The 22,137-nt window shown below is 34.9% G+C and overlaps 1 protein-coding gene across 5 annotated transcripts in view; it reads left to right on the plus strand.

Moving 5' to 3' along the window:
• Nucleotides 1–22,137, plus strand: part of DACH1 (dachshund family transcription factor 1) — a gene marked incomplete at its 5' end in the record, with an annotated part of 415,516 nt that overhangs the window by 160,061 nt on the left and 233,318 nt on the right. For all 5 annotated transcript variants that reach the window (XM_082675572.1, XM_082675573.1, XM_082675575.1 and 2 more), the window contains one exon: nt 13,525–13,640. In XM_082675572.1, the coding sequence (XP_082531698.1) occupies nt 13,525–13,640 (116 nt within the window). The remainder of the gene's footprint in view (nt 1–13,524; nt 13,641–22,137) is intronic.

Consider the following 22,137-nt stretch of genomic DNA (forward strand, 5'->3'; position numbering starts at 1 on the left):
AAAAGGAATCTTCTTGCACTGTTGGTAGCAATGTAAATTGATACAGCCACTACGGAGAACAGTATGGCGGTTCCTTAAAAAACCAAAAATAGAATTACCATGTGACCCAGCAATCCCACTACTAGGCATATACCCAGAGAAAACCATAATTCAAAAAGACACATGCACCCCGATGTTCATTGTAGCACTATTTACCATAGCCAGGTCATGGAAGCAACCTAGATGCCCATCGACAGACGAATGGATAAAGAAGATGTGGTACATATATACAATGGAATATTAAGCAGCCATAAAAAGGAACAAAATTGGGTCATTTATAGAGACGTGGATAGACCTAGACACTGTCATAGAGTGAAGCAAGTCAGAAAGAGAAAAAAAAGTATCATATATTAACACATATATGTGGAATCTAGAAAAATTGTACAGATGAACTGTTTTGCAAGGCAGAAATAGAGACACAGATGTAGAGAACAAATGTATGGACACCAAGGAGGGAAAGTGAGGGGTGGTGGTGGTGGGATGAATTGGGATACTGGCATTGACATATATACACTAATATGTATAAAATAGATAACTAATAAGAACCTGCTATATAAAAAAATTTTTAATCTCTTTCTTGACAATAGCAGCAAACTTAATTTTCACTCTAATCTCATGAAAATCTGCAAAATTGTGGGCCATTATACTTCATGAACTATCACAAGTATGAATGTTATAATTAGATCATACATTTCCTTTCTTGAATGTCCCATTTAGACACTCAATATTTGCCTTGCCTCTTACAACATGATCTGCACTTACCAAGCTTACCCACTCCTTTCAGTTGAGTTTCACTATTGGACACACACTATTAGCTGCCCATTATATGGGAAATGGCAGGGGGACAGTGGTGCTCAAAGGCCTTACAATACACCTGGGACTGTAAAACACGTAAGAAACATAATAAATCCATCAAAATGGCCTAGAAATACTGTGCAGATGGAGCATTCATTGAAGCCTTAGCCCACCCACCATTCCTCATGCTCTATGTACTTTTTTGCCTTGGAGCCCTTGACCTTGCCATTCAAAAACCTTTAACACCTTCTTCTCACCTTATCTCCCTCAGTCAAAATCACACTCCTGTTTCAAGACTTACCACAAATGCCACTTCTTTCTTTATATTATCTGAAAATTTATCCTCTTTAAAAATAATCACTTGAGACTTCGTGTCATAAAATAACTGCATATTTTACAAACAAGGAGCTTCTTTTCGAGAAAGTGTTGCAATTTTGTGTCCTTCTCTCTGTCATGGCATATACGATGGGTCTTACCACCCAGTGGCTACCCAGCACATGTCTGTGGGCTCTAGTAATGTGGGAAGGAACACAATGGAGTAAATCATCAGATCTATAGCCATGGTCTTTGAGAGACGTTTTTCTGACCATGAAGCTGAGGCAGAATTTTCAATATCAGAAAGTCTTCTAACAAAGAGAAAGATAAAGAAATTGACCAAAATATGGAACTCTCTATGTTCTGTTTTAAAAAGTCAAAGTGTAATAGACTGCTCTATAATAAAATGTCCAGCACAAGACTTAATCAAGAAAGTTTTTCCATTTGAACTAATGAATAAGAAAATTTATACTTTTATTCGTAGTAACACTATATTTCAACATGTCTTTGCCTCAGTTTTCATATTTATAAAACAAAAATAATAATGTCTCCATCTCACAAAATTAGCCCTCAGAAGTGCTCAAAAGAATTCCTGTTGCACAAAAATAGGCCAGCTTTAAATGTAAACTATTATTACTTAGTCAATTTAAACAACAAAATTAAGGCAAAACTTTTTAGTATTTTAAATTATGATTTGGGAACGAATAAATAAATTAGAGAATATAGGAATTATTAGCATAATGATTGGGATTTTAAAAGCAGCCTCTGCACAGTATTGCAGGGGAAATAATCCCATGATAAAACAATGTCTATTCAAGCTTGAAAGGACATTTGCCAACGTCTTCTTCAACTCTGTGGTGCAGGCAGTTTACATCATAATTTTTTATAATATCAAACATTAGTATTAAAAGACCATTCATTAAAGAAAACATTTTCATAAAGTATTAAATATAATTCAATTAATGTAAATAATACTAATAGCAATGTTTGGTGCTTATGTAACATCTATGTCAGGTAATGTATTAAGCATGTTATTGAATCTCTATAGACTAGAAACAGCATAGCTTTGCCTGTCTTAATCTAATCCTTTCATTAGTTCATAGGCCCAGAATCCTCCTGGGAGTATCAGAAAGTTGTCAGGAGATCTCTGAATTCTGGGACTGGTATCTGAATCTCTGTGCTTCATAACTACATTTCTTGACAGCTCCCCATGTGTTACACAGTGGAGGAGAATGGAGGATGTATTTTTTTTTTCTAACAGGTTTCTCAAATAAATTAGTTATGTACATTTTCTCCAGAGGTAACAAACAAATAACTTGTCAGTGAAGGGTGAAAACACACATTTTAGTTTGAGTCAGCCATCTTACCTCTGCATTCACAAGCAGGAAGACAAGATTTTCTGAGTTCTGGCTTAGTAGATCCTGCTTTTAACCCTCATTTGAAACTACATCTCAAAAGATCAAGAGTTTAAGATAAATATTGTTTCTACTTCTGTGACTTATGTGTGAAAATGCTTATACCAAATTGTTGTTGTGTGTGTGTGTGTGTGTAGATTTAGTTACTTTGCCAGAAATTTATGGTTGTGATTACTTTAGAACATAAAGACTGATGCACACTTATTATAGCTTTTTCATTCCTTATTGTTGGTTAGCTATCCTTTCCTTACAAAATATTTTTTCTCGTATATTCAAAGCATATAGTAGCAACTTTGGTTAAGATTGAGATTATAAATATTATAGAAAAATGAAATAAAACTCATTTGAGTCATTTATGAATTTCCTTTTATGGATACACACCCCTGTTAAAGTAAACTTTTTTAAGGGGGATAGATCAGCTACTGGTTGGAGTCAGATTTTATCTACAGAGTTAATTACATAACACCAACTTGGGCTCCTTTTTAGTTCCTCTAAAATGTAACATCACAAAAAAGATACATTTAAAGTAATTAAATGAATCATAATGTTCTGAAGACATTTAACCAAAAATCAGAGCCTATTACATGTCTTAACATTTTTCTCAAGGTCAGAAGAATGGAGACAGTATGGAGAGATGAGATAATGACCTATGAAACTATTTGAAAATGATCATGTGCTAGACTGTGTGATACTAACCATTTTAGGAAAGGAAAGATGAACATGGGTTTGAGTGATTCAGCATGTCATTACGGAAGTGTGTGTGTGTGTGTGTGTGTGTGTGTGTGTGTGTAAGGCAGGGATGTGCCTCTGTGGTCTTTTCTTACTTAACAACCCCTCCTCTTCTTCAGTTGACTAATTCCTGTTTGCTCACACCTCATCTTCCCTGAGGTATTTAACAAGATTTATTGTAACTATATATGTATCTATTGGGCTGACCAAAAAGTTCATTCAGGTTTTTACTACGATGTTATGGAAAAACCCGTACTTTTTGGCCAATCCAGTAATTCCCCCAAATCGATTGAAAGTTACTTAAAGTCAGGGGTAGTATCTTGTTAGTATTTCCAGCTCACATTGGAGGGTCAGGCACATTAACATTTGTTTGTTGACTAAATTAACCAACAAATATGGAACAGAGGCAGATTTCATGCTCAGGGCTTGGCTTCTAGACCAGATTGCCTTTGTTCACAAGTATTACTTTTTTTAAAGACTTAATTGTTTTTAGATCAGTTTTAGGTTTACAGCAAAAGGTACAGAGAATTTCCATATAGTTCCTTCTACACATGCGTAACCTCCCACTTTATCAACATCCTCCACTAGAGGGGTACATTTGTTACGTTTGATGAACTTACATTGACACATCATAATCACTCAAAGTCCATCTTTTACAGTAGGGTTCATTCTTGGTGTTGTACACTCCATGGGTTTGGACAAATGTATACACCATTATAGTATCACACAGAGTATTTTTACTGTCATAAAAAGCCTATGTGCTGTGCCTATTTATCCTTCCCCCTACCCAACTCCACTCTATTACTTTTTATGTGTGGCATATTGAGTAAGGCATTTTACTTTCTTGTATTTCAGTTTCCTCATCAGTTAAATAAGGATAACAATAATACCCGTCTTAAAGGTGTGTTATGATTATTAAAAGAGTTAGATGACATAGTGAACTTAGCACAGGGCCTAGGGGTTAGACAACATAATACAACTGTGACTATTTTATTATTTAATGTACTATTCCAAAATAAAATGAAAACATTTGGGAAAAGGGCATTCAGAGTGTTGGAAATGGCATCTCCTACAGAGAAGAATTGGATATTATTTTGAGATTAGAACAATGAACATATATTGGGGCTAAATTCAAGATGATCTGCAAAAACAGAGCCATTGCACATATATGAACAGGGTTATGGTATGTCCCAGTGAGATAAAAGACTAAATACGTTACTTTTGGTTCAAACAAAATATAACCAATGTTAATTGCAGAGAAGATGCAGTCATTTGAAATTCAAACAGAAAAATTACAAGAAATGAAACTTTTTTCTTTGTGACTAGGAGTCCAGAGGTTAAATAAAAGATTGGTTTAGATATTGAATGTCTTAGCTGGAATATTTTTTAATATTAAATTTAAATTTTATAGAATATGGTTTTGAAGTATGACAGAAACTGTGAGAAAGAGGCCAATAAAGTACTAACTCATCCCAAAACTTTAAGAAAGCCATTTACAATTGTTTCCCATTATTTTAGGATTTTTCCCCTTAGGGGATTTCAGTCATTCTTTACAGATAATTTTGAAACAGATGTGCTGTGGGTAGATTTATCTGTAGCTTGGAAGGCTTATGGGAAGTAGAGAAAATAGTAAGGTGATTAAAAGGTTAAAACTATTTGGCTTTCTAGACAAATGTGTCATTAAATTCAATTTACAAACAGTATCCTCTTTGTAAGAAATATCATGTATGTTGATGTATAACGTATGCAATGGAAAGGTAAAAATAAATAGTATTAAAATTTTATATTCTTTAATTTAAACTTTAAATTACATTAAATTACTCTTAATTCCACAAAATATTTAAAAAATATGAATATACTTTTGAGATAAATCACTATATATACTTTATAAAGTGTAATTTACCATTGATGTGAATAAATAACTCAAATTGAGAGGAGAATATGAGATCTCTAATTTGATAAAAACTTAATATCAAAAAATATATTCATTAAGAAATCCATGATTAATATATTAAGTCTAAGATTAATATAACTAATGCATTTCATGGATTTTAAATAATCTTCTTAGTGTGGCTATCACGTATAGATCCTATGAAAGGGGAGTGGGGACTTAAAAACTTTAGGGGCTAGATTATCCTAAGTATGTAACCTGTCAAACAGAGACTCTCTTTAGGATATTGGACTGTAATTAATTGTTAACACAATAAGCAAATGCTTAAGTATAGCTTAGTTACATTCCAGTATGTTTTAACTTTTATTTTGGGGCAATTCCTATTCAGTATTTAATAGCTCCAACAGAGCTGGAGACCTCAGAAATTTTGTCAATGACCTTTGAAACGGGATTCATATAAAATAAATTTCCTGTACTACTTGAGTTTTGAAGTCAGAGTCAACAATAATTCCTCCTCACAAGAGTAGCTAATTTCAGCTCCTATTTGTTTTCTGTTTGTAATGATTTCAGTTTACTCGTGTTAACCTTGTGTTTTGAGTAATTATCAACTCATATCAACTCTATAGAATATGTGAATTGCTGCTTTTCTTGTCTCTGGAGAATACTTCTCATGTGACAATTGTCATATGACCTATGACACAGAGCATGGCTTCGTAATGTTGAGAGATGAGGAATTTTTATAATTTGAGTATAATCATACTGTGAGCACAAGTCTCTAAACAGATTCCCTGGAAATAACAGGTTTCATGGTAAACTGAGTTTTAGTAAATGCCTATTTCACCATGTTCTTAGAGATTTATAGTACACTCTAGCATAGTGAAAGCTCTGAGAAATTGATCCACAAAACAAAAATATTAAAAGCTTTAGGAAGGGGACTTCCCTGGTGGCGCAGTGGTTAAGAATCTGCCTGCCAATGCAGGGGACACGGTTTGACCCCTCGTCCGGGAAGATCCCACATGCCACGGATCAACTAAGCCCGTGAGCCACAACTACTGAGCCTGCACTCTAGAGCCGGCAAGCCACAACTACTGAGCCTGCATGCCACAACTACTGAAGCCCCTGCGCCTAGAGCCCGTGCTCCGCAACAAGAGAAGCCACCGCAATGAGAAGCCTACTCACCTCAATGAAGTGTAGCCCTGGCTCACCACAACTAGAGAAAGCCTGCGTGCAGCAACGAAGACCCAGTGCTGCCAAAAATAAATAAACAAACAAATAAACTTATTTAAAAAAAGACTTTAGGAATTTGTGAATTTTCTCCACAAAATATATGTATGATTAATAAATTTAATGGGGCATTTGCCAAGTTTATTTGAGCACAGAACCTTTTTTAAAATTTATTTTTAGCTCTTTTTTACAGGAAATTTTATTTTGTGTATTTGTATATGTATCTGTTCAGTTAATGTATAGAATTGCCTACTGTCTTAGTCTTGCTCAGGTTGCCAAACAAAATAGCATAAACTGGGTTGCTTAAAGAACAGAAATTTTTCTCATAGTTCTGGAGGCTGACAGTCTGAGATCAGGGTGCCAGCATGGTCAGTTTTGGGGAGGGCTCTCTTCATGGGTTGTAGACAGCTGCCTTGTCACTGTGTCCCCACAGGGCTGAGAGAGAGCAAGCAAGCTCCCTGGCATCTCTACTTATAAGAACACTAATCCTTTCATGAGGGTCTTACTGATAGGTCCTCATCTAAGCCTAATTACCTACCAAAGGCCCAATCTCCAAATACCATCACATTGGGGTTAGGGCTTCAACATAGGAATTTGGGGGGAATATAATTCAGTCTATAACACCTGCCATGTAAAGAGTTGAGGGAATGTTATGTGTTTCGTGCTTATAAGCCAGTAATCTGTATGCTTTCCAAGTGTACAGCTGGCAAAATTTCAAGTGCTTGCCCCATGGGGCTCGGTATTTTGGTGATGGTGGAAAACATCTCTTTTATGAGTTAGTTCATAACCTATTTGTACTGAGAAGTACACATGTCTGGGACACACACCTACACAGAAAATGCAAAAATGTGTCTAAACAAATGTGGGATATGAGATTGAGAAAGTGTTCAAGTTTGTCATCATTGCAAAAAGTAATGTATCTTTCAAAATTTTGCCAACTGTAGAAAAAAAGTTCATGCAAAGGGAAAATAATGCTAATCATAAAAAAAGGCTAATCAGCCTTTCAGAAAACTGAAAAAAAAGATTCAACTAGCAAGTTAACAAGATCCTTCTAAGGGAAAACTACCCATTTATAACCTGAGTATTATAAATCTGCTATGACTTTTGGTGAAATGTATACATACATTAATCTTGGGAAGTTCTTTGTGTTCTTTTATTTTGATGTATCTATTTCATGAGGTTGATTTGATCTGGAAGATATTAATGAGTATTTGTACTTTTCATATTTTAGATTAATTTTATAGTTCTCACAAGGGTAATATTTTTACATATAATCACCTGCTTTTTATTGGATATTTTAGAACTGATATGGAAAAAAAAAGAAAGATAAAGAGGATAAATTATATCTGGTTTCTGCTATGGCTAGAGGTAATCCTCAGGCACTGATCAAGTTTAGCCAGAATCGTGATTTGTCCACAATTTGAAATATATGGCCAGAGTACTGAAGTGTTAAACAAATTAATTTTAAAAATTGTCTTCATATGTTAAATGTAGTACATGCTTATGACAGAGAAACTAAAATCTTCAGATGTAGAAAAACTGTAATTCTCCATCCAGTGATAATCCCTCCTAATAGTCTACTATGTTTCCTTCTAGTCTTTCTTTTTTTTATATGCATATTTATTGCATTTTTTACTTAATTTCTCTCTCTTGTGCTCTGGTATGCCATATGTGCAGGTTTGTATCTTGCTTTTTCACTTAGAACATAAGCATTTTTTTCTGTTAGTATAAATTACTCATAAACATCCCCACTTTTTGTGACTCCATAGTGTTCAAGTGGGTATATAAATCATTAAGCAAAGTGTACTTTTTCAGTCAGAAATAATAATATATATATGGCTTATATATGTGAATATATATATTTCTCGTATTTCTTGGCTTGGTTTTGTAGAAGTTTACTAGAAAAAATTATGCAAGATATAAACACACAATTGGCGCTTTCCTGGGGTGAATAGATTGGAGAGGGCAAATGAACTCTTGTAGATTAATGGAGCAAGACTCCTTCACCCCTAAATGCTTGTTGTGTCCCAAGACTAAAATAAATGCTCACTTGCTGCCATGTATTTTTCTTCTTAATTGTTATCCCACAGGCTATTTAATTTTATCTTCCCCCTCAAAGAAAGGAGTGTCTCTATTTTAAAACTCTAATATCTAGCTCATTACTTGTTGTACAGTAGCTCCTTTCTTTTAGACAGATGGTTGAAGGAATTGAATGATTGAATGGAACCCTTCTTTCGTTTCTCTAGACAGATAGGACTTAGAACCCAAATTTCTGTTTAGCAGCTACTTTCGCATTTCCCAGTTTATAGCCATCACAATCTCTTTCTGGATTTCACGGGCCTCTCTGCTCCAAATCTCAGGAGGAGAATGGAACTTAATTTCTTCAAAAGTACTGAAGAGGTTAACAGAAAATGGTGTTTGTGGAGGTTAGGAGTTGAAAAAAATGTACTGTACCTTCCTGTAGTATTTCAAATGCCTCTCACTCTTTTGATGCACTTAGCCTCTTTAAGTTAGATTTTGACTTCACTGTGAGTAAGCACACTAAATGGACTAGGGAGAGTTGGTAAACATCGTACAGTTGAGGGAGAGAGAGAAATTAGCCTGAGACTGATTTAATGATGTAGAGTAAGGAGAGACGTCTACCCAGTGATCTGTCTGAAAAAGAAAACTTTTTCAATCAGAACTGCAGGAAAGGATGTGCCAGAGTGGATTCCTACCAAGTGTGAGAATCCACTGTATCCACTGTGAGATGCCAAGTGTGGCCATCTCTAAGTGATTGCTCTGCTCTTTTAATGCAAATGGTTGAAAATACTAAAGGGTGTACTATGGCTCATGTGTGAAGCTTGCCACAAACAATTACCAAAGTCATAAATTTTGATTTCAGTCAAGCTATTAAGAGTAATAATTTATTTAAGTGAGGTCTTCTGCTTTGATTAGAACTAAGAGAGTTCAGCTGCTCTGATCCTTTGGGGGTAAAGCTGGGTTACTGGTGTAGTAAGGAGGCTTGAAGGTGTCTGCTGTTGAGGCAACTGATCATTCCCAAAAGAAGTGCTTTTGCTAATTCTTTCACTTCCTCTTTTCAGTTAAGTTATTCTTTTTCTTTCCAAGTACAACTTATTTCTAACAAAGCAAGCAGGTCCACTTTTTAAAAAAAATCTTGATTTAATCAGTTATTCAGAGACATTAGGTGGCTTGATCAAGGCCACTATCACCTCATAGTAAAGAGGTGGAGCCAGTATTTAAAGCTAGATGTGTCAAGACAATACAGCCCATGCTTTTGACCACGGTACTACACAGCTTCTCCTGGAAGTTCCCTAAAGCTCTACTGAAAGTAATTTAAATATTCAAGTATTTTATAATTAAGTTATCTTCCTAGATCTTCTGGAGTTAAACCCTCTAACAGTTAGTGACCAAGACTGCAGTAAGGGTAAAACATCAAGGCTGTCAATAAGGGGACCTAACTTAGGTCTTGAAGGGATAGAGGAAAGTCTTGTTAATAAATAAACCGTCTAACTTCCTCTACACCAGGAAGTCTTGTATAACTCCAAGAAGAGCTTCCCTCTTGTTCTTAGGCAAAAGGATAAATGACTTGGCTTTTCTTCCAAATCTTTCTTTGGAGCGCCCCCCTGCCCCCATTCTCAATTCTTTGCATAGATATCTCAAGATTGTACTCTCCCCTAATAGTAAAGTAATCCCTAGTAGGGTGTGAGTAGATGGCTTTAGGGTGCTACCACCACCAAGGGTATTTGCATTTTAATGGAAGGCTTTAAAAGATCTTAAAGCTTCAAGACTAAAAGCAGTAAATCTCTATTAGTGGAATTGGAGGCAGTGTGATAGATTGGGCAGGAGCTATCTGGGGTAAAGAGAGCCCACTGGGTCTTTTCTAATCACAGTGTGAAATAAAGTGTTCCCACTTAGTAGCCTGAATTCTGCTTCCAGAGTGAGGGCTGTGAGGACAGCTCCTGTGGCCTCAGTAATAAAGTACTGCTAAACAGTTTCACCTTCTTTAAAAGCAAAACAAATTAAAGAACTAAAACTTTCAAATCTTAACTTCCTTTTCCTTTCCCACTTTCTCCACAGCATCTTGCTTGAGATCTCTCAATACTTGTATTCTTTTTCGCTGAGCTTCATATGTGCATTTCGCTTCTTTAGACTCAGAATCCCAAACTTTTTTTGCATCTCACTTTTCATTTCCTGGAAACATGGAGACTACTGGAATTGATGAGGAATTTGAAGAATTGGGCTTACTAAATTGGGTTAAAATGTATTTAAATACATACAGTGAGCCAGGCACTGAGCTGTTTTAAGGACAAAAGACATATTTTATATACTTTCTGCCATACAGTCTTGGGAGTGAAACAAACAGATTAATATAGTCAGGGCAGAAAGGGCTATAATAGAGTTGCTCACCATGAGCTGTCATAGTGCATAGAAGGAATACTCACTAGAAGTGGTTAGTTAGAAGGATGATGAAGGTTTAGTCAGGTAAAATGGAGATGAGAATGGAATGTAGTAAAAGGCTTTGATGGCAAAGGAGGCAGGTTGCGATAGAGGTAGTGTAATAGGAGACCAAAAGGTGGTGTCAGAGGAGACCAAAGCAACATGGGACATTGTTAATAAATTCATTAGGGCCAAATATAAACCATGAATGTGGGAATAAAAGGAAGAGATTGGAAAAGTAGACAGGGGCCAAATATTGGAAGGCCTTGGTACTGTGTTAAGGAGTGTCAATGCTCTAGGGAACTACTGATATCTTTAAGCAGTTGGAAAACATGATTAAATTTGCATTTAAAAAATCATTCCAAAATCAGTATGGAAAGTTATCTAGACTTCACTCGAGGCTCTAGAGTGGGACAAAGCTGGAGGTATGTCTTGGAAGAGCTGTGATAGTAGATCAAATAAGAAAGGAAGGGATTGATCTGGAATATAGGTGTGGGGATAGGAAGAATGGGTAGAGAGATAACTTCCATTGGGATGGTGCTTGAATGTACAAAGGAAGGGAAAGACAGCTGAGTGCTGGATTTTTGGCTTAGTTAATTATGTGACATTTTGCTGAACCAAGGAAAAATAGGTTTTAATGGAGAAGATGCTGAATTCAGATTTGGGCAAGCTGAATCTTAGATTATTATAGAACATCCAAGCAGGTATTTCCAGTAGACAGGCATTAATCTATCTGAATTCCAGGAGGAAGCTTTAGGCAGTAGATAATATATTTAGCTGTTATTTCTTAACATATCAGTAATGTTTATGAAAGAGATTACTCAGGGAGAACGGAGACTATCAGAGGGCTGTTGATGGTCTTATGGCAAATAACAGGAGTTAAGGAATCAGCTTAGATGAAGAGTAATAATGAAGAATAAGAATAAGTAGCCAGAGAGATGCTTCAGAATACACAGGGCAGTGTCCTTATTGGTTAGCAAAGCAAATGCACAATTTACTTGCTCTTGGTTCAAAGTCCTCCAGGGTCTGGCTGTAGGCAGTAAGTCTAACAGTATGGATTTCTGCCCCTCATTTTATTTGACCTGTTTCAACTCACTGGAAAAAATCTTGTACATTCATACATTTTCATGTTTCACTTCCTTTCATACATTCTCACTGGAGTGTGCTTTTCTTCCGTTCTTTTTCCTCTCCATGTCCAACCCATCCTTCAGAATTTTCTTCTAACCTCCCAGGACCATGAAATCTTATCTCTAACAGGGAACATATCATCATCCAGCCTAACTTCCCATTAGTGTTCAGGTTGCAACTTGCTTAGGACACAGCACATTCTAGTTTGCACCCTAGTTCTTTCTGCACCACATATGTCCCTTTGGCAAGAGTATAAGTTCCTGAAGACTAAGAACCCATTCTCCCAAATTAGCCTCCATGGTGCACTGCTTTGAAAACAGAAAGAGCTTACTAATATTTGTTAAATGACTACATATATTACTTACACTAAATAATAGAGGTAGGATCTTTGAATCTTCTGATGAGACAAAGGCTCTCAGCTGAAGCTGACATGGAGATGTTAACTTATTAAGGATGTATCTGGAGGTTTTGATATGTCCTGGCACATATTGGCCAGAAAAATGATGGAAAAGCCTTTCATAAATGTATATTCATGATACAGAGGCAGGCAGTGGCAACAATGTGAATTATCTTTGTTTCAAAAGTTGCTAATACTGTATTCTTCATGTTTTCCTTATACAAGGATGGTGAATACTTGTATCCTTTTCACCTTCTGCTTTTATAACTTTAAAACTTATCATTGTACAATAGGCAGGCAAAGGAGAAGTACTGCTGAAACACAAAGTATTTTTATTTATCCTAAAGGCAGATATAAGATGCTACACTGGCAGTTTCTAAATGATGTTCTACAAATAATCCGAAGCCTTTCCAATGTATTTTAGCAGATTTAAAGTAAGGCAACCTAGTGGGGCTATTCATTTAAATAGAATAAGGGTTAAATGATAACTTGACTTATCTTTTAAATGACAAAAAATAAAGAAATTGCAAGACCTTTTCACACATTACATATGTATTGTCATCTATCATCTAGATATCAGGCTAGCAGTGCGAAGTAATAAAACATATCATCGAAAAATGTGCTATAGGTCTGAATCACTCTTTCATTCCACCTCCCAGCTAACTGTAGTATTAAATCAAACAAGCAGAACATTTCCTTAGGCAGCCATTGCCTTTTAATTTCCTGAAGAACCTTAAAATATCATTCATTACAAGTACTACACATATTTGGTTTTTAAAATTCTCATAAATCAATAGCAGGCTGACTGTAATAATTATTACAAGTTAGTGCATAATTTTCGTGCTGAAGGCTGCATGCAGAACTTTAGCATATGCAAACGAGGCAATTCAAACTGTGTATAGATATTAATATGAAGAAGCAGGTAACGAGGTGCAGGCTATGAATTATGCATCAAGAGTGGCTGATCTTCAATGAGGAAAATGAATTCAGCATGTAATCTAATTAGTGATGGAAGTCTATTACATCTAACTGCAAAAGCAACTGTCCTTGAAACAAATTTATTTACAGTCCATGTTACCACTTGAAACAACTTTGAAATGATGTGTAAGACAACAGCTTAATTGTAAAAATTTTTTGTTTGTTTGTTTCAGTTCTAGACCTGGAAGGCCTCCTAAGAGGACTCAAAGTGTCACCTCCCCAGAGAACTCTCATATCATGCCACATTCTGTCCCAGGCCTTATGTCTCCTGGGATAATCCCACCAACAGGTAAGTGTGCTACCTATTGATGCCGAAAATATTCAAAATCAGCCAGTGCCATAGATATTCACCCTCATCAGTTATATTTTGTTCACACTAAGATAATGTTACTGATGAGAATTTATTTCAAAACTGCATTATGATTATCATCATTTCTTTATTTGAAATAAAATTAAAGAAGTTTAATTGAACACAGTTCTAGGAGTTATTCTAATTAATCCTCTTGCTAATATCAAATGACAAATTCTTATCCCTAATTTCCTGTTAAGGAATTGAAGCTCAGAGAGAATCAGTAACTTTCCCAAGGTCAATCAGCTGGTCACTGGCAGTGGTTATTCAAACTCAGGTCTCTGGATTCTAAGTTTATATTTCATTCCACAAAAACTCACAAAATAGATTAGCATGCATCCAAACAAAAGACTGTAACCATGCCAAATAGAAATATCTCCTGTTTCTCCCAAACTATTTCTGTTAGAAGCATTTGAAGGATGTTTATCACTAGAATTTTGAAAATGTACAAGTAAAAGAATAGTCTCGACCACAAAAGCTCTGTACCATAAACAACTTTCATAATGTGCTGCATGCAAAAACAGCTCATTTGATTTTCACCACCTGGATGTGTTCATTAATTCTTTTATATACTTACACATGTCTGCCCACTTTCCATGTTTCATCCAGACTCAGAGCAAATTAAAATTATGATAATAATGATATTATTATTATATAACATATAGTATTTATTAATCCTTGCCATCACGAAAGTTTATTGAGGAGATAGATGTATAAACAGCTAATTGTCATTTCACACGACTGAAACAGGAAAGATAATCTGGCAAGATAAGGAGAAAGTCTTAATTTTTTTCTCTGAATTCCCATATAAATGTTTGCTTTTTCTTTTGTAACATTTGTCTTTCTCTAGGCTGTAATATAATCATGGGTATCTTATTTCACATTCCATACTTTGTTGAAAGCTCCCTGGAAGCAATGGCTCTTTTAACTCACCTTTATTTTTGTGGCAGCGTCTGAACAGTTGGTTCACTTTTGTGCACCTTTATCAAGTACCCACTGAGTTGAATTTGAAGTTATTCATTTTATATATTTAACATTTTTTTAAGGTACCAAAGGTTCTTAAAAGTAAATAATTCACATTCCAAAGAAGAGTTGTATCTTTATGCTAATGTTTGCAGATGAAAAATTGAGAAACAGAAAAGTAAAATCCATAGCTGAAAACAACCAAGTTACAGAGCAGGTATCATCATTTCTATTCGTTTACTTTAGTCATGATTCACAAGCTACTGAATCCTACTGCCTGAAATTCTAATTTCAAATTTGATATTTCGAAAAGGAATAGGTAGCGTTTTGTTAAGGCTTAACTGTTTTTATTTAACTAGATAAAATTTCCTGATTTGCAGATTTGGCCGGGGCGGGGGTGGGACGTTTGTACTACAGTCAAGATGGAAAGAAGATCTTAATTTTTCATGTTTTATGACTGAAAGACTCAGGTGTGCTAGAAGAAAGACAGAAGAGTCTTGACTTAACTTCTCAATGAATACGTTTTGGGGCTTTAAAAAAATAATCATTTTAACAATCATTATTTTACATTTGATAAGTTTGTGTTGATTCTCACTAATCACAGTTATATTTTGGGTGAAAAGTATTCTAGATTGTTTTTGTATTAAAATAGAAAAGATCTGGTTCCAAATTGCCTGCCAACATTTTAAGGTGAAAACAATAAATACTTCACTACCTAAGCATTGGTGAGATAAGGTGATGTCATCAGAATCTAAGAATAGCAGCACCTCACATAATTAAGACCATAAAGTAACTTTGGGTAAGTGAAGTTTCTAAACAACTGAAGATCATAAGCTGAAACTCAAAATCAAAATATTAAGTCACAATTTACAATAGCCAGGACATGGAAGCAACCTAAGTGTCCATCCACAGATGAATGGATAAAGAAGATGTGGCATATATATAAAATGGAATATTAATCAGCCATAAAAAGAAACAAAATTAAGCTATTTGTAGTGAGGTGGATGGACCTAGAGTCTGTCATACAGAGTGAAGTAAGTCAGAAAAAGAAAAAGAAATACTGCATGCTAACACATATATATGGAATCTAAAAAAAAAAAAAAAAAATTCTGATGAACCTAGGGGCAGGACAGGAATAAACATGCATATGTAGAGAATGGACTTGAGGATATGGGGAGGGGGAAGTGTAAGCTGGGACGAAGTGAGAGAGTGGCATTGACATATATACACTACCAAATGTAAAATAGATAGCTAGTGGGAAGCAGCTGCATCGCACAGGGAGATCAGCTGTGTGCTTTGTGACCACCTAGAGAGGTGGGATAGGGAGGGTGGGAGGGAGATGCAAGAGGGAGGGGATATGGGGATATATGTATATGTATAGCTGATTCACTTTGTTATACAGCAGCAGCTAACACAACATTGTAAAGCAATTATACTCCAATAAAGATGTTAAAAAAAATATTAAGTCATTTTTGATAGATCCCTTTCTGAAATATTTTACACAATTCCCTAGCTTGGTGAACAGAGATACTGAAGATAGCTTAAACTTGACACATTATTATGGACATTCATTTTTGAAGCAGGATCATTTCATGTATTTCAATTGCTGTGCTGTCTCCTCATACATGCTTTTTAAACTTTTGTTCTTCCTGATATGTTGTGAGCCCAGAAACCAGGGTTTCTCTCAAGCTTATTAAGCATTACATTGAAACAGACCTTCATGAGTCATGTTCCAGAGAAAGATGAAGAAATGGAGACTCAACAGGAGAGCAGATTAGATTTGAAGAAGTGGCTTTTGGACAGTTTAATACTCTATAGAGCCCAGGGAATGTCTTTAAAACAGGGCGTGTAAGCTCACTTTTGCCTATTTCACTTAATTCAATTTTTATGCATTTGTCCAAAGATTTGAAGCTGCCATATATTTGACTGTTGCACATGAATTGTGCTGTCTTACTATACTCAATATGATTGCTCTTTTTACACAAAATTTTTCTAGATGGAGAAGTTTAGATTTTAGAGAATACAGAATAATATCTTCATCCCTTGGAGAATGTCATTCACTGTCTTAAAACATTAACTGGAAATTTGATCATCTTAAAGAAATCTTATAGTTCTCAAGAGCATGTAACACTTTCTCCCAAGGAGTAATTTTACTCGGGGAATATAATTCAATATGGACATATAGACTTTTTGTCCCAAGACTTTATTTATATTTGCTACTTTCTTTAAAAATAAAATGTTATTTTTTTCCCACAAGATGGGAAAGATGAAATGTGCTATTTTTTTAAAACAATGAAGAACTTATATGTCAACATTTTTGACATTAAGCAAACTAGTTTGAGGACATTTCTACTATATTTTTGACTGTGAGTTTGAGTTTAAAATTTTTTTTCCAGGAGTCTATAGTTATATCAGTATCTTTTAAAGACTTGGAAATCATTTTTCTAAAACTAGCAAAACAAACAAACAAACATATAGATCTCAAAAAATAAAAAGAAAAACAAAGAAAGAAGAAAACAACCCACCCTCAAATCTCAAATCCTTTCTAAGATTTATATCATCGACTGACTATAAACATTGAACTGTGATTTTTGTACTCCAAGTATTACCATTTTAAAAGCATAAAAGATGCAGATTTACCTTCAAGATTGCCAAAATTGATCCTGTGAAAAAATTTATTTATTTTGACAATTTATAAAAATCTGTCAATTTGTTTCTAATCATTCCCTCATTTTTCTTTTCAACAATTGAACATTGGAGTTAAATAATAATCTTTCCTTGAGGAATCTGTTTTGCAGAAAAAATTCTGACTATTTTTATATTTTTAAAAAGTGTCTTTCCAGCTCTAAGATTATGTATTTAAGTATCTATAATATGAAAAGAAAAAACTTTGAGATTGCTTATGGAGATTTTGTTTGCCACTTTGGTTGTTCAAGTGGGCTTGTGTGTAACCTTTGAAGGGGGCGTGGGCAGATGGTGATAATTTCCAAATTTATGGTTGTCACTGGATGCCATAGCAACCAGAAGTGGAAGTTAATGAAAGAAAGAAGTCTCTTTGTCGAGTCTCACAACACAACACCTCCTGTAGTGCTCCCTACATTTATTTGGACTGAGCACATGTCATAAATCATTTTTGAAAATAAATACCAGTTTAGAATAAATTCATCCTAGCAACAGAGTTCCAATAATATTCATACTTTTTACAGAATCATGTGTATTTTACAATTAAGGAAAGGGTTATTTAGAATTCTAAATACTCCCCTCCTGTGCCAGGAGTGCAACTTGGAGAGCATATTTGGCCAACTTACTGATTTTATCTTTAGGGTAGAATGCGAACTAGTTTTGAAATACAGTTTTCTTGTAAGTATTAAGAAGTAACTCAGTGAGTCTCAGATATTTGCATTTAACATTAAAAAACTTATCCATTACCTCATTTTTTCAAATATATTCAAATTAAATGAATGAATGATTCATAGTTTTGCTTCTTAGATACATCTTTTCTCTCACTGTGACCTCGTAGGCACATAATCAATATGCATTCAGGATAAAAAAAGAAAGAAATTGTGAACACACATGCACTATGCTTAAAAGGTAAGAACTTATAAATGCAATTTTACCATTTTGAAAATAATACTAGACCAGGGCAATATTAACCAGAGTTCATCCCATTGAAACATTCTTTTCTTAAAAAAGAAAAAAAAAAACATGATAAGAAAGTATTCTCATGTGGATTTATAATTCAAAGACATATTTTCAAAGTTTATATTCTTTATTTTTCTTGCTAAATATTACCAACTAACCAACAACAACATCCAAACTACCTATTTTTGTAGTATCAGCATTTGTAATATTTTAAATTCATTAAGCATTTCAACTTCTGAGGAAAAAATTAGTGTGTAAATATGTTTTGCATATTGAGAAGTGTATCATAACAAATGCATTGTATTCCCTGGGGAGACTTACAAGTAAGCATAACAGAAAAATGCACAAGTAAAACAGTCACAAATGGATTGATCTTCACTCACAAATTAAAACATAGTAATCTATTGAATGTCTCACTCAAAGAGTAAGTAAGATACAAACTATTTAAACCACTGAAGTTTATGTAGTATGTGTAAGTATGCATTTTCATAAATTTATATGTAGGGAATATTTGTGAAAGTTTAATCACTGGACATTTTGAGGGTAATGCATTTAGCTTATCAGTATTTCATGTATGTTTCCCTTTAAATTTTTCTTGAAGAGAAAAATTAAGTAATATATCTTCTTTTTCCCATTTTGGAAGGCCAGCCTAATACCAAACTTCATCATGCAATGTATTTAGTCTTAAAACTTGTATTGAACACTCTATTAGTTTCCTGTGGCTGCCGTAACAAATTACCACATACTTGGTGACTAAAGTAAATAAAAATTAATTCAGAATTCTGGAGAAGTTCAAAATCAACTATCACTGGGCCAAACCAAGCTATCGGTAGGGCCACACTCCCTCTGGAGGCTCTTTGGGAGCTTCTGTTTCACTGCTTCTGAGTTTCTGGAGACCGCCAGCTTTCCTTGGTTTGTGGCTCTAATTTCTACCTTGTCGTGTGTATGTGTGTGTGTGTGTGTGCGTGTGTGTGTGTATGTGTGTGTATAACTTCTTCCTCTGCGTCTCTTGAAAGGATACTTGGGATTGTATTTAGGGTCCATCAGATAATCCAGGATCATCTCGCCATCTCAAAATCATCAACGTAATCACATCTGCAAAGACTCTTTATCCATATAAAGTGGTATTCCCAGGTTGCCAGATTTAGGATGTGGGCATAACTTTGGGGGTCATTATCAGCCTTGCACACCCAGAAAGTCCCTGGTTGAGATATTATGAGGGGCCCAAGTGTGGTGTGGAAGAAACGCATACCAACAGATTTTGGTGATTTTTTGTTTACTATAGTATCCCATTATGTATAATACGGCTTGCCACAAAGCAGATATTCAAAATAAATATTTGTTCAATGAATATGGCTAATATATGTTTAGCAAAGGATTTCTGAGAGACATGATTATGCCTCAGAGTTACAAATTTAAACACTGGTGTTAGAATGCAGCTTATAAAATCCTATTAAGTACAGTTAGGCTCCAGATTAAAGATGCCGAGTCTAGTGCCTAAAGGAGGTGCACTCGGGAAATGGAGGGCATTATTTATTTGTTTGTTTGTGGGTTATGATGGCTACATTTAAGCATTGTCATCATCCATTGATGAAATTTATACCTCTAGACTGATGCTCTAAAGAAGCAATATTTTCAGGAATAAAATGGCAACATAGAACATACTAGCCTTTAAAATTCCTGCATATATGTACTTGTACCCACAGTATCTTGATATAGAACTAATTTAATCCATACGTGAATAAAATGTAGCTCATAATATAACTAAATGCAAATATAGCTTTGGTATGAGGGATTAGATAATATATTTATTAAATATACATTATATATGTATATATTATATACACATCATAATCAAACATTTCAGTCAAATCATAATATGCCCTGCTTATTACTAGCATAGAAATTTATAAAAATCTTTATTTTCTAATCTCTTAGGGAAGATCTGTTATTTTAGATTTAATTACATAACCACATATTACTAGACTTCTGGACAGGCCTCTCATCTATTTAATTTAGAAGAAAATTACAGTCCTTTTTTCCCTAATTTGTTTCCCTCTTCCCAGTTTCTATTGAGTTCTGTAGTCTCTTATGCCTACACTGGACTGGACTCAGTTATAATCTACTTAAACTTCTCTCTCAGTAGATTTGCAGTAACGAAGTTGCTAATATACTTAATTGACTAATTGCAAGGTATTTGCTTCTTTTTTAGTAATATGATGCCTCCTTTGACAGAAGAGAAGTTTATTTACAGAAAAGCAAATCAGATTTTAAGAGTCAATTTTTGATTATGATGGTGGATGGTGTGTGGATTTAGCGGGAGCTTTGTGGATTATCCATTTATCTGTGGGATTCTCATATAGGGTTCTAGTCCCTTGGTTATACAAAATGTCACATGTTGTCTTTTATTGCTTGCTCTAATTTCTTGACCCGTAGGAGGTGCTATTACTATCTTATTTCCTTCCCTAACCAAGGGAAGTGAGAAATACATTAAATAATGTTCATTCAGGAAAAACAACCAACTCTGCTATAGATATATTTTGAGTATTCCTAAAGATGTTGTAGAACAAAAAGTCATACAAGATAAACAGAATTCTTTGTTTAATCTCCTTCTCTGTCTTTGATAGACTTTCCCCCCTTTGGCTAACTTCCAAGCTTCAGTTTCTTCCCCTAATGAAGTGATCTAGCTTTGTTATTAAGGATTTAAAATTTCATGCTGAAATTTCTTTATATTTTCTCCATGCATATTGGAGATACATTTTACACCGTTATGCTCTTCTTTGTAAAGAAGTAGAGTTGCTAACTGCAAGTGTTGACAGGACCAGACATTTCAAATAAACTTGGCAAATGTCAGAAAAATAACAGTATTAATAAAACCTGAATTCGATTTCCTAAAACATCCATTGCCCTAGTCATGAATGAACTTAAGACCTGATTTGAAAACATTCTACATAAAAAACACTGAAAGATTTTATTTGGTTATGCAGTCGTATACACCAATGTTGTACAGAGTGAAGTAAGTCAGAAAGAGAAAAACAAATACCGTATGCTAACACATATATATGGAATCTTAAAAAAAAAAAAAAATCGTTCTGAAGAACCCAGGGGCAGGACAGGAATAAAGACGCAGACATAGAGAAAGGACTTGAGGACCTGGGGAGGGGGAAGGGTAACCTGGGATGAAGTGAGAGAGTGGCATGGACATATATACACTCCCAAATGTAAAATAGATAGCTAGTGGGAAGCAGCCACATAGCATATGGAGATCAGCTCAGTGCTTTGTGACCACCTAGAGAGGTGGGATAGGGAGGGTGGAAGGGAGCCGCAAGAGGGAGTAGATATGGGTATATATGTATATGTATTGCTGATTCACTTTGTTATAAAGCAGAAACTAACACACCATTGTAAAGCAATTATACTCCAAGAAAGATGTTAAAAAAAAAAAAAACCAACAACATTGTGATAGAACTTCTGAAAGTGCTAATACATCTAAGCTTAATGGATAGGAATATAAAATCCAGAGAAAGGGTGACAACAATACAATTTTACTCTGCACTTCAGATGACATCTGGAATATTATATTCAGTTACAGCATTGCAATTTTTAGTAGGACATTGACAGACTGTGAGAATTAAGAGAATAGCCCAGAAAATAGGGTTTTGGAAATATGGTGATGTTTAGTCTTAAGAAGACTTATAGAGGGTCTGAAGGTGGATGCTAGAGTAGATTCATACTGTGCTCTTCCAAGGACAGAAATTTAACTGATAAACAGTAATTACAGAGAGATCTGCATTGGCTTCCATAAGAAAGAGCCTTGCTGCAAGGAAAACGA

Source organism: Grampus griseus (assembly GCF_964374135.1).
Source record: "Grampus griseus genome assembly, chromosome: 18".
Classification (NCBI taxonomy): domain Eukaryota; kingdom Metazoa; phylum Chordata; class Mammalia; order Artiodactyla; family Delphinidae; genus Grampus; species Grampus griseus.